We start from the raw sequence: 19,194 nt of genomic DNA on the forward strand, positions 1-19,194 counted from the left end.
TTTCGGCTCCCTCGGGAATGCCCAGTATTCTAATGTTGTTGCGCCTGGCGCGGCCCTCTCCCTCCTCCGATCCGGCCTCCAAGTGGCTCACCTTTCCTCGAAGGTCCGCCACCTCTGCCTTGAGATCTTGTGTGTCCTCGGCAATATCCTTCTGGATGGTTCCTATGTTGGTGACAAGTTCCGTCAGGTTACGAGCATCCTGTCTTATAAGTTGAATGTCAGCCTTCACTTCGCCGATTTTTGTGTCAATGAACGTTCTCAGGGCAGCTATAGCCTCGAGCACTTGGTCGTCCCTGGCGCGTTCTCCTGGGCTGGTCTGCGAGGCTGCGCCTTTCGATGTAGGTTGGGCGATCGGGTGGGGTTTTGGGGTGACAAAAGGATCCATGGTGGCGTTCTTGGCCCTGCCCCTTAAAGTGGACATTGCGGGATCTCCGGTCCCCTTAGTATGACGTGGACACCTGAGCCGCTTGGTCAGGGTACACAGTGGAATGATTCTTCCCGGTCCGCTCTCCTGTTTGGCTGGCAGTGGCACCCCAATGTTGTTTTGGTGCAGACGGTCAGGACTGTGCTAGGGTGGTGCCGCAGTTATTTGATCCGCCTGTCGGGTCGATCTTGCAGTGTTGTGCGCAGCCGAGGGCCTACTCGTGAGGAGTGGGGGGGCCCTAGCTGTGTTCACCAGAGGTTTCAGGGCTAATTGAGGGCTCCCTCAGTGTCTCTGTTGCTGATTCCGGAGCGTGGCCCCTTGGATGTTGTCGCAGTGGGCCACGGGTGCCAGGAAGCGCTCGTTGCTTGGTGTCACAGTTCAGAGGGAGCCGCGAGCCTCCCAGGTCCCCCGAGGCCTCTCTCTGCTTTTGCCGTGGAGGGGTACCGCCCCCACTCCAGGGCCCGCTTTAGTTGGTTCGTTGTCGGGATGGAATGCCACAGCCAGAGAAGGACGCACGTCCCAGTGGATGATCCCTGGGCACATGTAGTGGCAGCCTGTTATCGGAGGTTGCTGGGTTCAGGGGAGCGGGTCTATGCACCTACCTTGCGGGCGCTCGGGTTGTGAGTCCCGGGCTTCTCAGTGATGTTGTGGCAGGCCTCTGTCCAGCTCCGCCAGTCCCCACACCCCGCTGGTTCTCCCTGTCTGCGGTGAGCGGGGATGGTCCCCTGATCCCAGGAGGTGACGCCTCGCCGGCCCTCCCGCATAGCTCAGGTTCTCCAGGACCCCAGGGTCGCCGTTGTGGGAGCGCAGCCCAGGGAGGAGGAGGGCCAGGCCGGAGCGCCGGACAAGGCACCCGGGTTCCGATTATCAATGGGAGCAGTTGCGGAGCACGGATCTTTGCCCCCGGCATGTTGTCGCAGTGTCAGGCAGGTCCAGGGGGAGCCGCGGGTCTCCCAGATCCCCCGCAGCCTCCCACCACTTCTATTTCGGGGGGGGTACCACCGGAGATCCACGGTGGCAGTCAGCTGTTAGGGGTCGCTGATTGCGGGGGGAGCAGCTCAGCGCGCCTTCCTCTCGAGCGCTCGGGTTGCGAGGCAGGGAGTCTCGCCGGACGAGTCCCGACCACACAGCTATGTCGCGTCGGGCTGCGGGGCGCGATTCAGTTGGTCCGTTGCATCGGGCTGAAGAGCCTTGTTCTGGGGTCCCCCTGCCCCACTGGATTCTCCCGGTCGGCAATGAGCGTGGATGATCGGATAGTCCCAGGAGTCGACACCTCGCCGGCCCCCCTACGCGGTTCAGGCTCTCCGAGGCTTCAAGGCCGCCATTTTGTGAGGGCAGCTCAGGGAAGGGGGGAGCCGGGCCGGAGCGCCAGGCAGGGTACCCGGGCTCCGATTTTCGTCAGGATCAAGAGCGGAGCACAGGTCTTCGCCCCAGCCACGGTTGGGTTGTCAGATGGACGACGCAGCAGTCTTAAAGTACCACAATCGGGATCGGACTACAGGGCTTGGCCGGAGCTCAAGAGTTCCGTCTCCTCACTCCATGAGCACCAGGCCACGCCCCCACCGTGTCTTGGTCTAGAACCCTGATTGCTAAAGGCCTAGTAGATTATTTGTTTCTAGGTGGGCCTGTATTTGAAGATAGGCTGCCCCATCAAGAATTCTCAGCAGGAAAGGCACTGTGGTGATGGGCATCTAGTTTGTGGGAATGCCCGGGTCAAGGTTTGGTTTCTTTAACAGTGGGAGGACCCAGGCATCTTTCAGGTTGGTGGGGACCGTACTGGTTTCAAAGGAGGAATTTATAAATGATGTGATAGCAGGTGCAAGTTCTTTCGCTGCTTCTTTAATGATGGTAGCAGGGCATATATCGCCCTGACATTTGGATGGTTTCAGTCTAGATATTATGTTTTCAACTTCGGTAATAGATAAGGCGGTGAATTTGAAGAGGCTGCATGGTTTCCCCATTGGAGGCTGAGACTTATGGAGGCCTAGGTTAGGGCTGATGCATCAATATTTTAACGAGTAGTGCTGCTTGTATCTTCGTATGCCAAGTCTTGTCTTTGGAGCAAGTTTCAGAGCGTGCCGTGGGCAATTGAAGCTCTCTAAGGATCGTGAATAGCTCTTTAGAGCCAGATTTTGTATTGGCGATTCTGTTGTTATAGGTTTCACTTTTGGTTTGAGCGATTGCTAACTTGTAGCAGTTTGCAGCTTTTGAAAGTGTCTTTGTTGGTGACTGATGGGTGGTTTTTCCATGCGGTTTCAACATTTCTATTGTTATTTCATAAAGTTTTAAGATTAGGGGTGAACCAATTATTCAGGTGATGTTGAGGCTTGGCTTTCCGTAGTTTCAGTGAGGCTTGACGTAGTGCTCTGTTGTAGAGCTCTACACAAGTAGATAGGTCGGTGTTAGTATTCGAATAGTTGAGGATAGGCTGTAAGAGGGGAAATAGATATTCAGTTGTGATCTTGTTATTTCTTGTTAGCGATGGCAGAGGTAGAGCTCAAAGAAGGTTTAGTTGAGAACATAACTGTATGGTGAATGAGATGAGGTGATGGTCTGTCCATGCACATGGTGCATTGGAAAGAATGTTGGTTTCGCAAATTTAGGTCAGCAATCCAGTCGAGGAATCCACCTTTGTTGTGTGTAGGTTTGGTGATGCGATGGGAAAAACCTAGTTCTGTAATTGAGATGGTTAGGGTAGTAGTTGAATCATCATTGGAGTCTAAGAAACCTAGGTTGAAATCACTCAGTAGCAGGATTTGTGAACCTGCTTTAGTATCAGTGGCGAGGAGTTGTAGAATATCTTCCTCGAAGGTGGATATAGGTCTGGGTGGTCTGTAAACGAGATGAATTTTTTAGGTCCGCAAGGCTGAGAGTGGAAGTTCATAAATAGGAGCTCCGCTGAGGGGAATGGATGGTGAGGGAGGGCTCTTAGGCCGAGGTGGATCTTGGAAATGATAGCGACTCCACCACTTTTAGAAGGCTCTCTAGCAAGTCTTGTGATAGTAAAATTTTCTGGGATGGCTTTAGCGAGTGAAGGGCCTGCTGCGGCATGTGGCCATGTTTCAGTTATGGCTAGAAAGTCAAGCTAGTTGGCATTGATAAGGTCAGCAACATTTAGTGCATGTGCTATCAGTGATCTAGTGTTGATGAGTGCTCCTTTGAGCAGGGAACTGGTGTTGCTAGGTGTGTTAGAAGCGGTTGTGGTCTTAGTTGAGTGGGTAGTGACATTTATGGTGGAATTCATTTAAGACTTCAGGCATATTTTCTCAATGGTCATGGTCTTGGAATTGATTGAGGATTAGGTATTAGATGTACGTAGATAGGACGGATTAAGTCTTGATCCTAATCTGAGGTTCCTGGTTACTGTGGCGCAAGGTTGATTAGGGACAGGTCGGGAGGCAGAGCGTAAGATCCACTGGGTAGGTATGAGAGAATTGGTGCCATTTGCTGAGGTTGTATAAACGGGGGGGCATTTAGGAGGCTGTGATGGCCAGGATGGCAAGAAATTGGTAGGTGCTATGGAGTCATAGTGGGCTAGTGTGTTGGACATGGATATGGAGACACTACTTTTGCTGTGTATAGAATCGGAATCACAGTTTTCATGGTAGCATGCTTCACGTTAGTAGCAATGGTGGCTGTGGCTAGCAGGGACATTATGGTCAGAGTGGCAGAAGTGACATTTAATAGCGAAGGCCAGTTCAGCAACAGTCTGGTGTTGTGTATCGGCATGACTTGCCAGTCCAACATATTAGATTAGTGTTCTGGCATGGTAGGTAGCTGCATGCGTGAATATTTAAGGAATGGCAGTCATACAAGGAGCTTGGTAATGATCTTAGACTAGTAATGTTAACATAATATAAGAGCATAGATCCAGGTCTAGAATACAGCTGAGCGCTAGCGGACAGGGGTTGGTACCCTGACTCAAGTGCAGATATCTGATAGTGATATGTAGTCAATGGGAGCACATTGCCTAACAAGATGTACAAAGTGTGTATGTCATTTTAGCATGTAGAAGTTGTAGCAATGTTACAATAGTCTATAACAAGTAGCATAGACTGGTAAGATTTAGCAGAATGCACAGCATATTATAAGAGCATATTTCAAAGTAAGGAATACAGCGGACAGAAAAGGACAGTGTTTAATATCATGACACGGATGTTGTGATCCAGCTAGGACGAAGCATTCAGAGAACGAAAGATGCCTAGCAAATAATGCAGTATGTGGGAAATAACAAGCAAAATAGCAGATATGCGGTTGTCGGACACAATGATTGGAGGTGCGGTTTAGTAAGTAAGGCTATGTACACCTGAAAAAGTAGGTAGGTAATCGGCGAGCTTAGCAGAACATGTATGTAACATGGACGGTAGGCATGGGGAGACCTCTTGTCAACAGTTCATCACAAAGTTACAGTACATAGGGGTAGAGTGTGGGTCGTCTGCTGAGTATCTCAAGCTTGGTTCAGCATGCGCCGTGCACTTCCAGTGCAATGAGATGCTATCGGCGTATGGTGCATAGATGGATCTGCCTTAGGTTAGGAGAGATCAGGTTATTTGGGTGCTGTGCAAGTGAGGCTTACCTCAATTGTGTTGTTGATGGTTACTTAACGTACGGCGAGATCAGCAGAAGCAGCGTGACTGGCCTGACGGCTCCGGCGGACTGCATACAGACCCTTGTGCTGAGGCCGTTAGGAGCAGGACCCGGCTCAAGGCTGACGGGATCATAGTCTAGTTTTGGGAAGGGGATGGACCGGGGTTGGGGTTGCCAACCTTCCAGGCTGGTCAGGGAGGGGCCCGGAAGGGCAGTGCTAGGTTGGGCGGGTTCTGAGGCAGACTGGACGAGGGGAGCCTGGTGCCCTGTAACACTCATAAGGGACCAGGCTGCCATTCAAAGTAGACGGGGGGATAAGCACGGGAGGGCAAGAGGAATGAAAGAGTTTGAATATAGAAATCACCCCCGCGTTGGGGAGCGGACATGGCTGGCCCGAACAAAGTGAAGTAAGTGTTGAGGGAGGGAAGAGGGTGGGGAAAGAGAACAGGATCTCATGCGAGAGACTCCCTGTTGCCTCCCCACAATCAAGATGGTGCCACCCGGGAATGGGCCTCTGGTGGCTGGAAACAGTGGGCAGTACACAGTGTATTCTCGCCCACTGTTCCAGCTGCCTGATTGGCTGAGAGCCCACTTCAGGTGCAAATGGGTGTGAATGTTTGTCAAATGTATGTGAGAATGTTTCTTTTGGATTAATGTTTTTGCATATTTTAGAAACACAGGCACTTTGGGAAAACGGAGCAGGTACTGATTTGTATGTATAATGTATACACTATTTAATATTATTTGTATCTGGAGGGGCATATGAGTAGGTTTTCAGTGGGACCTATTAAAGAAAGATCAAGGCATGTAATTAGGGCATGCCAAGGGGCCGCACAGAGCCATATAAAGCAGTCACTAGCCATGCCTGGTGCCACATTGCCCACAGCCTTGCCTTCGGCTATGCTTTGTTCATCCCAGTGGTCTTGATGGGTCTGCAAACTACTACGCAGTGTGTAAACATAACAGCCTCCATTCCCTGTACCAAACTCAGAACATGGCAGCCTCCATTACCTGTCTGATAGGACACCTCACCCTCTGGGCACGGGATACAGCCATAGCAGCAGACCTGTTTACCTGGTAACATTAGTTTCTGATATCCAGGCAGGCACGGCTCACTGCACCTGGACTGCGGCGGTGTCTGTCAGGTAAGAGATGAAACAGTTAAATCAAGCTATGAAAAGCAACTTTTCTGGAAATAAGCAGTAATTTTAAATTGCACTTTTTAAACATAAGCAACATCTTTCTCATCACTTTGGAAAGGTATGTTAAGAAAGTCCAATTTCTCAACTTGGCCTGATAGAATGTGTCACTGCCAGCACTGTTTCAGCTTCTTGAACATATGCAGACATTGCAATGTACTGAAAGTGGGCAATGATCATTAATGTGGGTCTTGCTGTTCAGAGTTGGTGGAATGTTGCTGGTTTGGTTGATGATTGGTGTCAGTCAAGGTTGAATTGCATGTGTGCATTAGATGTATCATGGTTGATGACAGTGGTGCGTAAGTCTGGGGCGAACCTCCAACCATTCGCGGCATGAACTGAATATGCGCCTCGGCATTCAGAGTTCCTGCGGGACTCACCAGCTGCCAATAATGGGGTCCAAACTCGTCCCATGGGTTCTAACAGATGGTGTCCGTTTGGCGGGCCTACCTGAATCCCAGAATCGTGTGGCAAGATGCTATATGCTCTCAGAGGCTCACAATGCCTGTAAAAGCACCATATCACTTTAGCTTCTTCTTAGGCTGGAGGAGCTGCTGCTTACAGGGAAAGGCTATCATTAGTGTTTTAGGGACATTTTGCTACCTGTTGAGAAGTTTAGTGTTCTTCTTGCTAGTGGAATAGGTTTGAGTGCGTTTTGATCTGAAGGCGCCCCTTTTTGTCTGTTGTGTGTTTACCCCATTTCTCATCCTTCCTTTTTTCACCAGTCCCCATCATTTCCCATGTTCCTTTTCCCCTTTTCTTACCCACAAGGTTTAAAAAAGAAAATTAAGCACCTTTCCATTTCATATTCCTAATTCCATTTGTTTTTGTGTTTGTCCTACTAGGCCTCGTGTGACTTGTTCCAGTTGTTTCCCTTACTTAGACTTCAGTCTCCAAAAATATTCAAAAGATAATAGTAAACTGTTCCCTTATTTATTCACGCTTGTTTGTGAAACCTAAAACCATTTGTTTGTGATCTGAGAATCCTTCCTGTTTGAGTCACTTTGTTTGCTGTTGTCTGTCGTGTTTCAGTCACCTTCTTTGCCTTAGTCTGACCTGTTTGATTTGCCCAAGTATGTCCTGTTAGTCACCTTCTTTGCCCTAATCTGTCCTGTTTGCACCCCTTTCTTTTCCCTAGTCTGTCCTGTTTGAATCACCTTCTTCTCCCCTGTCTGTCCTGTTTCAGTCACCTTCTTTGCCCTAGGCTGTCCTGTTTGAGTCACCTTCTTTCCTTCTTTGCCCCAGTCTGCCCTGTTTGAATCACCTGCTTCCCCCCGGTCTGTCCCGTTTGAGTCACCTTCTTTTCCCTAGTCTGTCCTGTTTGAATTGTAATAAGGGCCCTGGAAATTCCCAGCGTGAGTGCAACAGGAAGGTCGGGAAATCTTGCACCCAAATGACAGAAATAGACAAGGTAGTTGGCAAATGCCTGCTTTAATGGATCATATTAAACAAGGGCAGCATTAAGCATGAACGGCTCAAGCTCTAGCTACACAATGCAAAACAGTAGTTTAAAAACGCAAAATACGCCACTACTAACTTTACGGTATCAGGTAATAATATCCCCATATATATGGTCGTCGTAAATAATATCACCGGGAAAATGTCATGGCGATATTATTTGGGTGACCATATATATGGGGACAGGGACAAAAAAATGTAAAGAAAAAAAAAGTTCGGGGGTTGCTGGGGTGTCCCCTGCATGTTCCATGCAATAATGTCGCCACACAAAACGGCCATTTTTCGGCGATATTTTTGCATGGCGAGATTTTTGTGGCGACATTATTACATGGAACCAACTTTACACTGTAATCTTAGTTACTTAAACCTATGGGATGGAGGGATTGGTTAGGGGAATTATCTGCATATAGTTTACATATGGATTAGTATTTTCATTGGATAAAGCTATCTGAGGGCCCCCACCTCGAACCACCCCTAAATTGATACAGGTAAAAAAGACATCATTTTACCAGCAGGTAATTAGTTCATGCAAAATTACATGGCGGTATCATCTTGAGAGTTGTGATTGGTTTGGCATTGATTTTAACAACCTTGGACACTTGGCATGCCATCAGCACATGAGTGAGAATAGTGGTAGGGGGAGCAAAACCTAGGAGGAGCTTTTTCTGATTAAATAAGACAACTTCCCTTATTTCCTAGGCTTTGAGCCAGGACATCAAGCTTTGTAATTGGCCTTGTCTGGCATTTCTGTTCAGGGAACCTTTGGGGAGTTGTGGCAGGTATCTATCTATCTGTGTCTAGAGTTAATAAATGTGCCCTGTCTTCTAATTATAGGTCCCGCATGAGGAGACCACATTCTGACCGATTTTGCTCTATTACCATGATTTTCAATCATGTATTTGTATTTTAGCTAATGCCAGTAATGTCTTCTTGCAGTTTCGAGTTTACGGTATGGAGGCTGGGTAGGGACTGACAGAATGAATGACTTATTCATCTGCCTTGAACACATCTCCTCCAAGGCCATCCCCCCAGTAAAGTACATCTGGGGTGCACATCTTTGTCACTCCCCTCAGGCCACTTGCGTTCTTTGTGTTCGTCTACACTCCAAGTTATAAAGCAGCACTCGCCATCTGGTTTGCAGAATACCCAACGTCCCACGTAATTAAGAGGGTCTCGGGGATAACAAAATGTTGATCCTGAAGGGCTGATAGGACTTTGTTTCAGGTCCATGTGAGGGGGATCATCAGTTTGTGTGCATTCACGCACTTGAGTATCCTGGTTTATCACTATTTTCATCCCGACCGCCTTTTTAGCAGTCTTCTTACATTGGCCTATGGCTATACTCGGGATGCAGATTCCCAATAGTACTAACACTAGTATTGCTATTATTGTGTTTTTCATATATCATCATGCGCCACAGAAAGTACGAATTAAACAAAATACATTTTTATTGGATGGTGATCAGTTTTTCAAAAACATGGCCCTTTGTGATAACACGTGTTTCGGTGTCACAACGCCTTTCTCAAATCAGGGTTAATTAGGGTTAATTAGCGACAAAAAAATCATCCATTTCAAATGTCCTAAATCCGTTTCTCGTTCCGTGAGCGTTAAATCATGGGTTAAATCCCTCCTGTAAGAGTCGCATTTCGGTCTGACTGCCAGCACGTACGTGAGGCAGTCTAGGAGAACCAAAGTATCATTTTACAGCGTGTATTCATATATCTGAATTTGATTATAATTGGGTTTTGGAGATTCAGGACTTGGATTAGCTAGGTCAGATAATCTTCTTTCATTTGTAAATAGTCCCCACTAGTATTTGAGTTTTCAACAACACTAAACATTTGGCTAATTCTTAGTCATTCTTTAATTCAACAGCGGCTTACAGCCAAACATTTTCACATATTTTGCAATCAGTGCATATTTATCAATTGCAAACTGTCGACAAGTTACATAAAATTTGGTATCCACTAATCCCAAATCATCATATTTCCGACTGAGGTACCTTTAGTGGGCGAGTGAGCTTAAACGGAATGACATTACAGTTAACGTGATATTTGTATTATTTACATTTGATGTCATGCGTTGCCATACGCATGACGTCATTACGTTTGCACGTTATTTCGCAGAAATACCTACACGTTTTCCTGAAACTGGCACAATGCGAGAGACACACTTTGTGGGCAGCTGCCGATTTAAATTATTCATGGGGTTTATCCCCTTCTATAGTTTCTGTACTAGGTAACTTGACATGCCATGTGTTTAGTTTATCGGAGAGGCTTCGTCCAATTTTGTCCACAGGTCCACTATGATAGAGCATATTATGTTATTGTGCTATCACAGCAGACGCATTACTATGTAGGACTAAGATCACTCAAATAAGTGTCTTATTAATCTAAAATGATTTGATATGCTTGATCTTTCCTGGTGGCATAGTTCCAAATCTGATACTAGGTTGAACTTTAATCCTTCATTCATTACATAGTTACTCTTATATATTTTTCTCTTAGGCTCCACTTTATTCTAAGGACATTCTAACCATCCAGTGTTTGTGACTTATTGATATAACACAAGGTTCATCCGTACTATTTACATCCCGTTATTGGACACATCAATTGGATTATACTAGGGAAACCAGAACTCAAGTAGGAGTTATTTTAGAACTTGTTTAGTGACTGATGTCAAGGACATATCTCAATTGTTAAAAAGAATGCAATTTATGACTATGTTACAGATGAAAGCAATTTTGCATGTGACTGGCAATACTAATCCGTGATATACGGCATTAAAAGGATTTGTGGTTCTTAAGAATACCCAATCCTACAAGAAATAAGAGCCATTGGCTGATCACTGCGGTAAGCGTGCTGATCTAGTCCCTATTATACCTTACTATTTGTGTGATTTTCACTCCCTGTTCGAACCATTTCAGAACACCAAGCTAATAACACAATACATTCTCTCTATAGCATGGGGCTTTAATTCACGTTCTATTTCACGTTTTTCACATTTGGTAACAATATCAGTTTGTATTTGTATTTATTTTTATTTGTAAAGCACGGCCAGACCCGAGGGCATCAGGGCGCTGAGACTTACATGTTGCACATGCATGAATATACAGAAAATATTACAAGTTACATGTGAATTATATTAAAGTTACATGTGAATTATATTACAGTATTACAAGTTTACATAAGTATTATATTACAACGGCTGAAAAATGGGCAGTATGGTACTGGGAATAGGTTAAGGCAGGCAGATTGAAGCAAACTAAATAAAATGTTTACGTGAATGATACACAGTAACAGTTAATTATTAGGCAGTTCGTGACATGTAGACAGTAAATAGTAGCATATGATGCTGCTATGTAACGATCGGATGTAGTACAGGATAGTTTATACATTGATTAGGTTCTGGTCCTGCTTGGAGAACCAGACTTTTATTTTGCTGCGGAATAGTGAGAAGGAAGGTTCCTCTCTTATGGAGATAGGTAGAGCATTCCATTTTTTTTGCAGCCAGTACTGGGAAGCTTGCTCCTCCCGTACGTTGTTGGATGAAACATGGGATGTTGGCGCAATGTGATTGCGCAATTCTGGTTGGTCGCGTTGTATTGTGACGTGAGAAAGTATCACAGAGATATATGGGTGCCTGGTTATTGAGGCACTTGTGGGTGAGTGGAAGAGATTTAAGATCTATTCTTTGCTTAATATTAAGCCAGTGTATGCTCTGTCTTATTGCAGTGATATGCTGTTGCCTTGGAATATTGCAGGCTGATCTAATTGCATTATTTTGCATAACTTGCAATTTGTTCATATTATGTTGGGTTGTGCCCAAGTAGAGTGCATTGCAATAGTCTAGTTTAGATAAGACTAAAGCTCTTGCTACGGAAATGCAGTTAGTAGTAGTTAGGTAGGGACGGCAGGCTGTGATGAGCTTGCAACTATAGGCGGTAGATGAAGCTAAGGCATTAGTTTGTCTTGTGAGTGAGAGTGCTGAGTCAATGTAAATTCCTAAGGTTTTCACATCATTGGCTACTTAAATAACATTGCCGTCGATGTTGAAGGATTTAAAGAGGGTCCCTAATTTATTCAGTTTGCAGGGAGAGCCAAGGAAGAGTAATTCAGTTTTGTCGTCGTTTAGACATAAACCTTGCTTAGCCATCCATAATTGTATCGTACTGTAGATGTTGTTGAGCGTTTTACTGTCTGCAGCATAGTCACTAGTTATAGGGATTAGTATCTGGGTGTCGTCCATGTAATTAGTATACGTGACACCCAGATAATCAAGTATATCAAATAGGGGTTTGGTGAATACATTGTAGAGAGTAGGGGACATGCATGAGCCTTGTGGGACCCCACAAGTAACTGGTGATGGTGAGGCAGATGCTGCGGGTGCAAAGACCCTCATAGATCTGTTGCTAAGGAAGGATTTAATCGAAGTATTGGCTTGCTCCGAGAAATGTGCAGCTGATACATTTGTTTACATAGAATGTCGTGGTTCACCAAATCAAAGACAGCTGGTAGGTCAAGTAGTAATAGTAGGGCAGATTTACCTTTATCTTTTAAGATCTGAATTTGTGTCTTTAAGTCAATGAGCGCTGTTTAAGTCCTGTGTCTAGGTCTAAATCCTGACTGTCTTAATCCTGCAGATTGTTTGGGGGTCATTCCGAGTCCGGCGTTAAGGGAAAAATGAGGCCAGTAAAGGAATAACGACTTCCTTTACCGTTACGGCCCATTCTGACCCGCCACACCGTTATTTACGCCACCGTAAACTACGATGGCGTAAATAGCGGACCAGTGTCGCGCGCCCGACACACCATCGCGGAAATAACAGGAAGGCGTAAACCATCTCCGATTCCAAGCAAAGCGAACACGGAAATAACGTCCTCCACAATGGCGCAAAGTACCTTACCGCCATGGCGTTAATACCGGCATCGCGGGGAAGGTGTTAACAACCCTGATCAGTGATTGGAAGAGGAACAGGTGCACCCAATCAGCACAGGTGGAGGCAATAGAGTCTGGCACAACACAAAAGGAGCACACCCACACACCACACCCCCTCCCACACCAAGATGATACCAATTGTAGCAGCATTCCTGGAGCTGGAGGCCCTGCTTGCAAGGCAGCAACTACGACAACAGCAACAACAGCAACCACAGCCCCCACCACAGAGGATACACAGGAGGAGAAGGAGGGGGAGACAAGGCCAGCATGCCCTACCGGTGCAGCCACCATTACCACGCCGGCAGCCCCCAATTCCCCGCATCAGAGCCACCCCCTTCAACCTCACACCAGAGCAGATCCACACCCTGTACCGGCTTGACTGGGACACCATAACCACCATAGTGGCCCTGATACATACCGACATAGTGAGCCTCATAGAAATCAGCACTGCCATCCCCCCTGTACTAAAGGTAGTGTCCGTGCTCCACTTCCTTGCCACAGGCACCTACCAGCATACAGTGGGGCACATGCATGGCATTTCACAGCCAATATTTTCCCGGATACTCAACCAAGTGCTGGATGCCCTCCTCAAGCACAGAAGGGACTACATATGCCTCCCCCGGACTCCACAGGAGATATATGATACCAAAGCTGCTTTCCATGCACTTGCAGGTATGCCAAATTGCATAGGTGCCCTCGACTGCACCCACGTAGAATTGGTGGTTCCTCATGCCATGGAGGTGCCGTATCGCAACCGCAAGCAATACCACTCCATCAACGTCCAGATGGTGTGCAATGCCAGTAAAGCCATCACACAATGCAATGCTCGGTACCCCGGATCAACTCATGACTCCTTGGTCCTGCGGAACTCAACACTACCACACTACATGGGCCGACATGCCAGACAACGTACCTGGCTGCTTGGTGAGTAACCGTAATGGGCCATGGCAGTGCATTGGGGCTCTGAGTAGGTTGTCAGCATACCCCACTGTGAAAGGGGGTGGGGGGGATGCATGCTCCACCCGGGAGGGAAAGTGGGGGGGATGCATACTCCACCCGGGAGGGAAAGTGGGGGGGGATGCATACTCCACCCTGGAGGGAAAGTGGGGTGGGGGAAGCATACTCCACCCGTGAGGGAATGTCAATGCTATTGTACGTTGTGCACCTCACAGAACACTGTGCCCCATGACAAGTGGCACGCCACATTACCACCTAACCACACAGTTGTGAATACCTGCCAACACCTAATGGTACCTGACAAACAGTTACCCTCGCCAAAGACCACGACACATGCACCACACATCGGTGGACCTTACACACCGTAAGGCCATCGTGCACCATGCAGTGCAATAGCACCATGTCGCTGACTCCTGCATCTCAACACAAAGGACAGTCATCCATGGGAGTGCATAGAGGTTAGGCTAACAGGGATCCTACTGCGTGTGACTGGTTCGGCACCTCCATAGGATAGCTGCCAATCACCATGATAGGGATCAGTGCTGAATGAAGGGTATGCTACCAACTACTACCAACACACCCTTACAGCAGGTCTCATGCAAGTCATCAACTAATGCAGTCAAACACTGCTGCATGCATAAACGATGCACATGCAACAAGACATGAGTGTGCACCATGACCCATCAGGGAGAAGCTACCCGCTCCATCATTCCATTGGCCAGCACACATGTCCGGACCAGTAATGGGTTGACTGTATCCAGGGACATGTGTGCATGGCCAGTCATCACCCGCAGCAATGTAAGACTAGCACAGTTCTCCACCATGAATGTACTAACACTTACCTTCATTCCACTCTCATGCAGGTGATGCTGGCTACCCTTTGAAACCGTGGCTCATGACCCCGGTCCGCAACCCCCAAAACAGGCACGAGGAGGACTATAATAGATCTCATACCCGTACACGGGTGGTCATAGAGCAGGCCTTCGGCCTTCTGAAGGCACGATTCCGTTGCCTCAGCCGGTCAGGTGGGGCCCTCATCTACAGCCATGAGAAGGTGTCCAAGATCACCATGGCATGTGTCATGCTGCACAACATGTGCATCCGTCGGAACGTGCCACTGCCCCCTGATGTGGGACTGCTACCACCAGATGAGGAGGAGGAGGAGGAGGTGGAGGAAGAAATGGCAGAACAGCAACACGGTGCCGATGCACGGGAGGGACATTCCATGCGACAAGCACTGATCGAGCAATATTTCTGAATCACAAGTCAGCTGAGGGGGTGAGGATGACAGGGCATTGGGCACTGGGTGTGGGGATACATGTACTACATGCACTGTGAGACATTAAAAGACACATGCACAATAATGAATGTCCACTCTGTATTGTAGGATAGACCAAACTGTGTATTGTATGATGTCGTCCAAACGTGTACAACAGATCCTTCACCCTCAACCCCCTCCCCCCCCCAACTCCCACACACACCCTCAACCCCCTCACCCTCCCCCCACAACAACCCCACAATGTTCCCATCAGTGCAGCATTGGCCACATGTGTGTGGCTGCACGGTCAATGGGCACTGCCAGAGCCTGGGGCATCCCTTCCATTCTGGCGCATCGTGCGCAGTGACCTACGGACCGGGCTGGTCTGCGTGGAGGAGCTCTGGGAGGGTGGCACCTCCTGCTGGGGCTGTGGTCTGGGGGGTGCTGCCTCCAGGGCATCAGCAATCCTGCCAAGCATCTCACAGATGCGGTTTGTGCTGGTACTGATGATCTCGCCCAGAGCCTGAAGGTCATCATGAAGCACCGACCCTGATTCCCGGTTGTCCCGGAGAAACTCCTCTATCATGCCCGTGAGGTGCTGGCAGCGCACTGTTTCTGCAGCCGATGTGGGCGATGTGGTCGGCAGGCTTCGTGTTGTTGTGCCTGCAGGACTTTCAGGACTTCCTGCAGGGGGAGTGGGCTCATGACAGACAGGTGAATCCCCTTCGCCTGTGAGCCCTGGGCCGTCACTCGACTCAGGGTCGCTATGGGCAACCTGGCTGTACGAGGGAGTGTCTGGGCTCTGTACATAGTCATTTGGCTCCTCCACATTGTCGATGGTGTTTGGTGATGTGCTGCCTGGCACATCGAGGATGCACATGGCGGCATTCTCCCCTGACGCACTTGATTCCTCATGGTGCAGCGTGGGGCATGTGTCCCGCAGAACTGCAGGCATGTCCAGGGCCGCGGATGGGGGTTGTGTACCCTCCATGGGGGTTGCTGGGGCAGGTGGTGTGGCATGTGCCTTCTTCCTGCTTGCAGGTGTGTGCTGTCCCCTGCCTGTGCCCCGGGAGGTACTTGTCCGGGGGCCTTCCTGGTCCTCACTTTCATGACCGGTGCCTGTGGGGGGCAAGAGAGAGACAGCATGAGCAATGATCTGGGGGTCAGAATTACTTCCAGACAATGGTATTACGATGGAATAGCAGCGTTTTGGTGACATTTGGGTGCTGAGTGGGACTGTGATCTTTGCTTGGATGGAAAAAGCATACTGTCGGCAGGGTCACTCATGTTGGCGGAGTACTGTGGTGACTGACATTGACCAGCTTTTTGTGTGGCATGCCCAATATGGGTGTCAACCTTGCACCTGACATCATCCTGGGTCCCAGTTGTTACGGCATAATTGGAGGGGGGGTGGTCCCAGTTGTTACGGCATCATTGGAGGGGGGGTTTACCCAGTCATGATGTGACTGCTTGACCAGCCCTTGGCGATGACTTGCATTAGGGATGCATGTACTGTTTACACTCATGGCACTCACCTGCGTCAGCTGATGAAGGATCACCGCAATCCATATCGCCAACACCTTCGATGGCTTCTGTGCCCATCATCTCTGCACATGTTTCCTCCCAGGGCATCATTTTTATGGGTGAGGCTGGGCCTCCTCCTGTCTCTAGGGCCAGATTGCGGTTTGCTGAGAGGATGGCCCGCACCCTCAGACGGAGGTCATCCCAGCGTTTGCAGCAATGCGTCATGCTGCGGGGGGTGTTTCCGACAGCGCTCACCCTCTGCGAGACCAGCTCCCATATCTCCTCCTTCCTGAGGATGGTGGGTCTGCGCATGTTGCTGCTGAAAACAATCTCAGCGTGTTCATGCAGAGTATCAACGAGTACCTGGAGCTCATCCTGGGTGAATTTCTCCTTCCTGATGCACGCAGCACCCTTTGCTGGTCTCTGGAGTCTATTTTGCCTATCACAATATGCCCACGAGTCCTGTATGGAGAGGATTGCAATGGATTGTGATTTTAAAGATGGCCGCCATGATGCTTCCCGTTCCTTTTCGATGACGTAATTTCCGTTTACGGTTTTTACCGGTGCCCGTAATTTACGGTCATCGTTAATTACGGGCACCGTTATTTACGCACTACGTGGAGGGCGATGGTGTTAGTTAAGTCTCGGTTGTTGTCGGTAAGGGGTTTGACACGCCCTTTACCGCTATGGCGCTAGGGGGTTTACCGGCATGGCGGAAAGCTCGTGCCCGCGAGGTCGGAATATGGTGCTAATTACGCCCTGCTACCAACGCAGATACGGTATTTCCGCCATGCCGGTAAAGTCAGTAATTTAACGCGAACCTCGGAATGAGGCCCTTTGTTTCTAGATACTGCTGTATCTGGATGTATGCTGCACAGTCAAGTATTTTTAATAGAAAAGGGACAGTAGTGAATTGTCTATAGTTAGAGGGGTTATTTGGATCTAGAGATTGGTTTTTTAAGAGTGGGAGTACCCAAGCGTCTTTCAAGTTAGTAGGTACGGTGTTAGTCAAATTAAGCATTAATAAATGATGTAATGAAAGGGGCAAGTACATTAGCTGCCTCCTTAATAAGCGAGGCTGGGCAGATGTCACCCTTTCAATTAGACGGTTTGAGTTCAAGTGTGATTGTTTCTACTTCTTTAGTAGAGAGGGGCTTGAAGTTAAATTGAGGCATATTGGTAGAGGGCGGAGCGGGCACATTTTCTGGGATAGCATTGTCAATAAGGTTTTTTTTAGTTTTTATTTTATTTAGAAGCAATGAGATTTTGGGCCTCATTACACGGATGGCGGTAAGGGTTTACCGGTACCGGTATTTTACCGGTACCGGTAAATCCTTACCGCCTTACTATGAGGTCCCTTTGCGGGTTGGGGGTTAAAAACCAACCCGCAAAGGGACACAGGGAGCTAATTACGGTACTGCAATTTGCGGTACCGTAATTAGCGCCTTCCCCATTCCCATTATGCCCTATGGGGCAAAAATGGGAATGGGGAAGGGCAATGGTGGAAGGGGCTAATAGCGCCATGGTTCTCCGCCATCCGTGTAATGAGGCCCTTGGAGGGCATTCTGTATGTTTGTACACCATGTTGTGTCTTTTATACACGAGTCAGGTATAGGGGCAGAAGATTCAAGTTCTTTCATAATATTGAATAATTCTCTAATGTTGGAGATGGCATTGGCTATACGGTCATTGAAATTATCTTTTTCTGCTTGAATAATGGATAGTTTATAGTGGATTCAGGCTGCTGTGAAATTATCTTTATTGGACTCTGACAGGGAGTTTTTCCAGGCGGTTTCCGCAGTTCGTTTCACTTTTCTAAGAGTCTTGAGGTGAGGCGTGTACCATTTATCAATATGGGCGCATGTTTTGGACTTCTGCATTTTAAGGGGCGCTAGTGTCAATGGCCTTCAGAATAGTGTCATTATATAGGTTCACTAATTCAGATGGGTCTGAATGCGAGGTGCTGGGATGTGTGATTGGACGTAGTAGCAGTAACAGGTTCTCTAATGTGAGGTTCCGTTTGCTTGTTGTCATGGCTGGGGCTTGAGTTTGAGTATTGAGGGGGGCTGTATTGTCAATGGTGAACAAGATAAGGTGATGGTCAGTCAATGCACAAGGAGTATTAGACAATATGTTGATGTTGCAGTTAAGGTCGGCTAGCCAATCTAGTATTCAGCCTTTATTGTGAGTAGGGTGGTTTATACGATGTATGAACTCTAGTTCTGAGATTGTGTCCTTGATGGCAGTGGCTTTGGGGTCTTCAGGATCATGGAGACCTACATTAAAGTCACCTAAAATGATAACTCGGGATTTACTTTTAGTATTAGTTGTCAGTAGATGTGATATATTGTTGTCAAAGGTGGAGGTGGTGCTGGGTGGTCGGTAGATCAAATGCATGGTGATAGTGGATGTGGCTAAGGTGGATCATTTGATAGAGAGTAGTTCTGTGGATGGTAAGTGTTGCTTATTGATCATTCTTAATTGGAGCGCAGTTTTGTAGATGAAAGCAATCCCACCTCCTTTAGAAGTGTTAGCCTCTCTATCTGCACGTAAGATGGTGTAGTTGTCTGGAATAGCCAGAGCTAGTGAAGGCCCTGATGTGGAATTTAACCAGGTTTCCATAATGTCAATAAAGTCAAGGTCGTGGAGAGTAAGGCTGTCAACTATGTCCAAGGCATGTGCTTGGGGGGATCTAACGTTAATGAGTCCTGCTTTGATAGTGTTGGTAGTGTTGCTAAGTGATGGTGTTTGTAGTTTGCAGTTAGTATCATTTTTCATCGGTCTCAAGGTAGATGAGTCATTGGGGGTGGTAGCTGTTATGGTCATTTTAGGTATCTGTGTGTGTTGTGT

At 47.8% G+C, this 19,194-nt stretch overlaps 1 protein-coding gene across 1 annotated transcript in view; it reads right to left on the reverse strand.

The window, feature by feature from the left end:
- Window positions 1-19,194, reverse strand: part of LOC138562535 (vomeronasal type-2 receptor 26-like) — a 353,363-nt gene that overhangs the window by 51,155 nt on the left and 283,014 nt on the right. Inside the window, exon 3 of the mRNA XM_069642779.1 lies at window positions 6,023-6,149. Coding sequence (XP_069498880.1) covers window positions 6,023-6,149 — 127 coding nt within the window. The remainder of the gene's footprint in view (window positions 1-6,022; window positions 6,150-19,194) is intronic.

This window comes from Ambystoma mexicanum, unplaced genomic scaffold, assembly GCF_040938575.1.
Source record: "Ambystoma mexicanum isolate Mex_15411 unplaced genomic scaffold, UKY_AmexF1_1 Mex_scaf60, whole genome shotgun sequence".
Lineage (NCBI taxonomy): Eukaryota > Metazoa > Chordata > Amphibia > Caudata > Ambystomatidae > Ambystoma > Ambystoma mexicanum.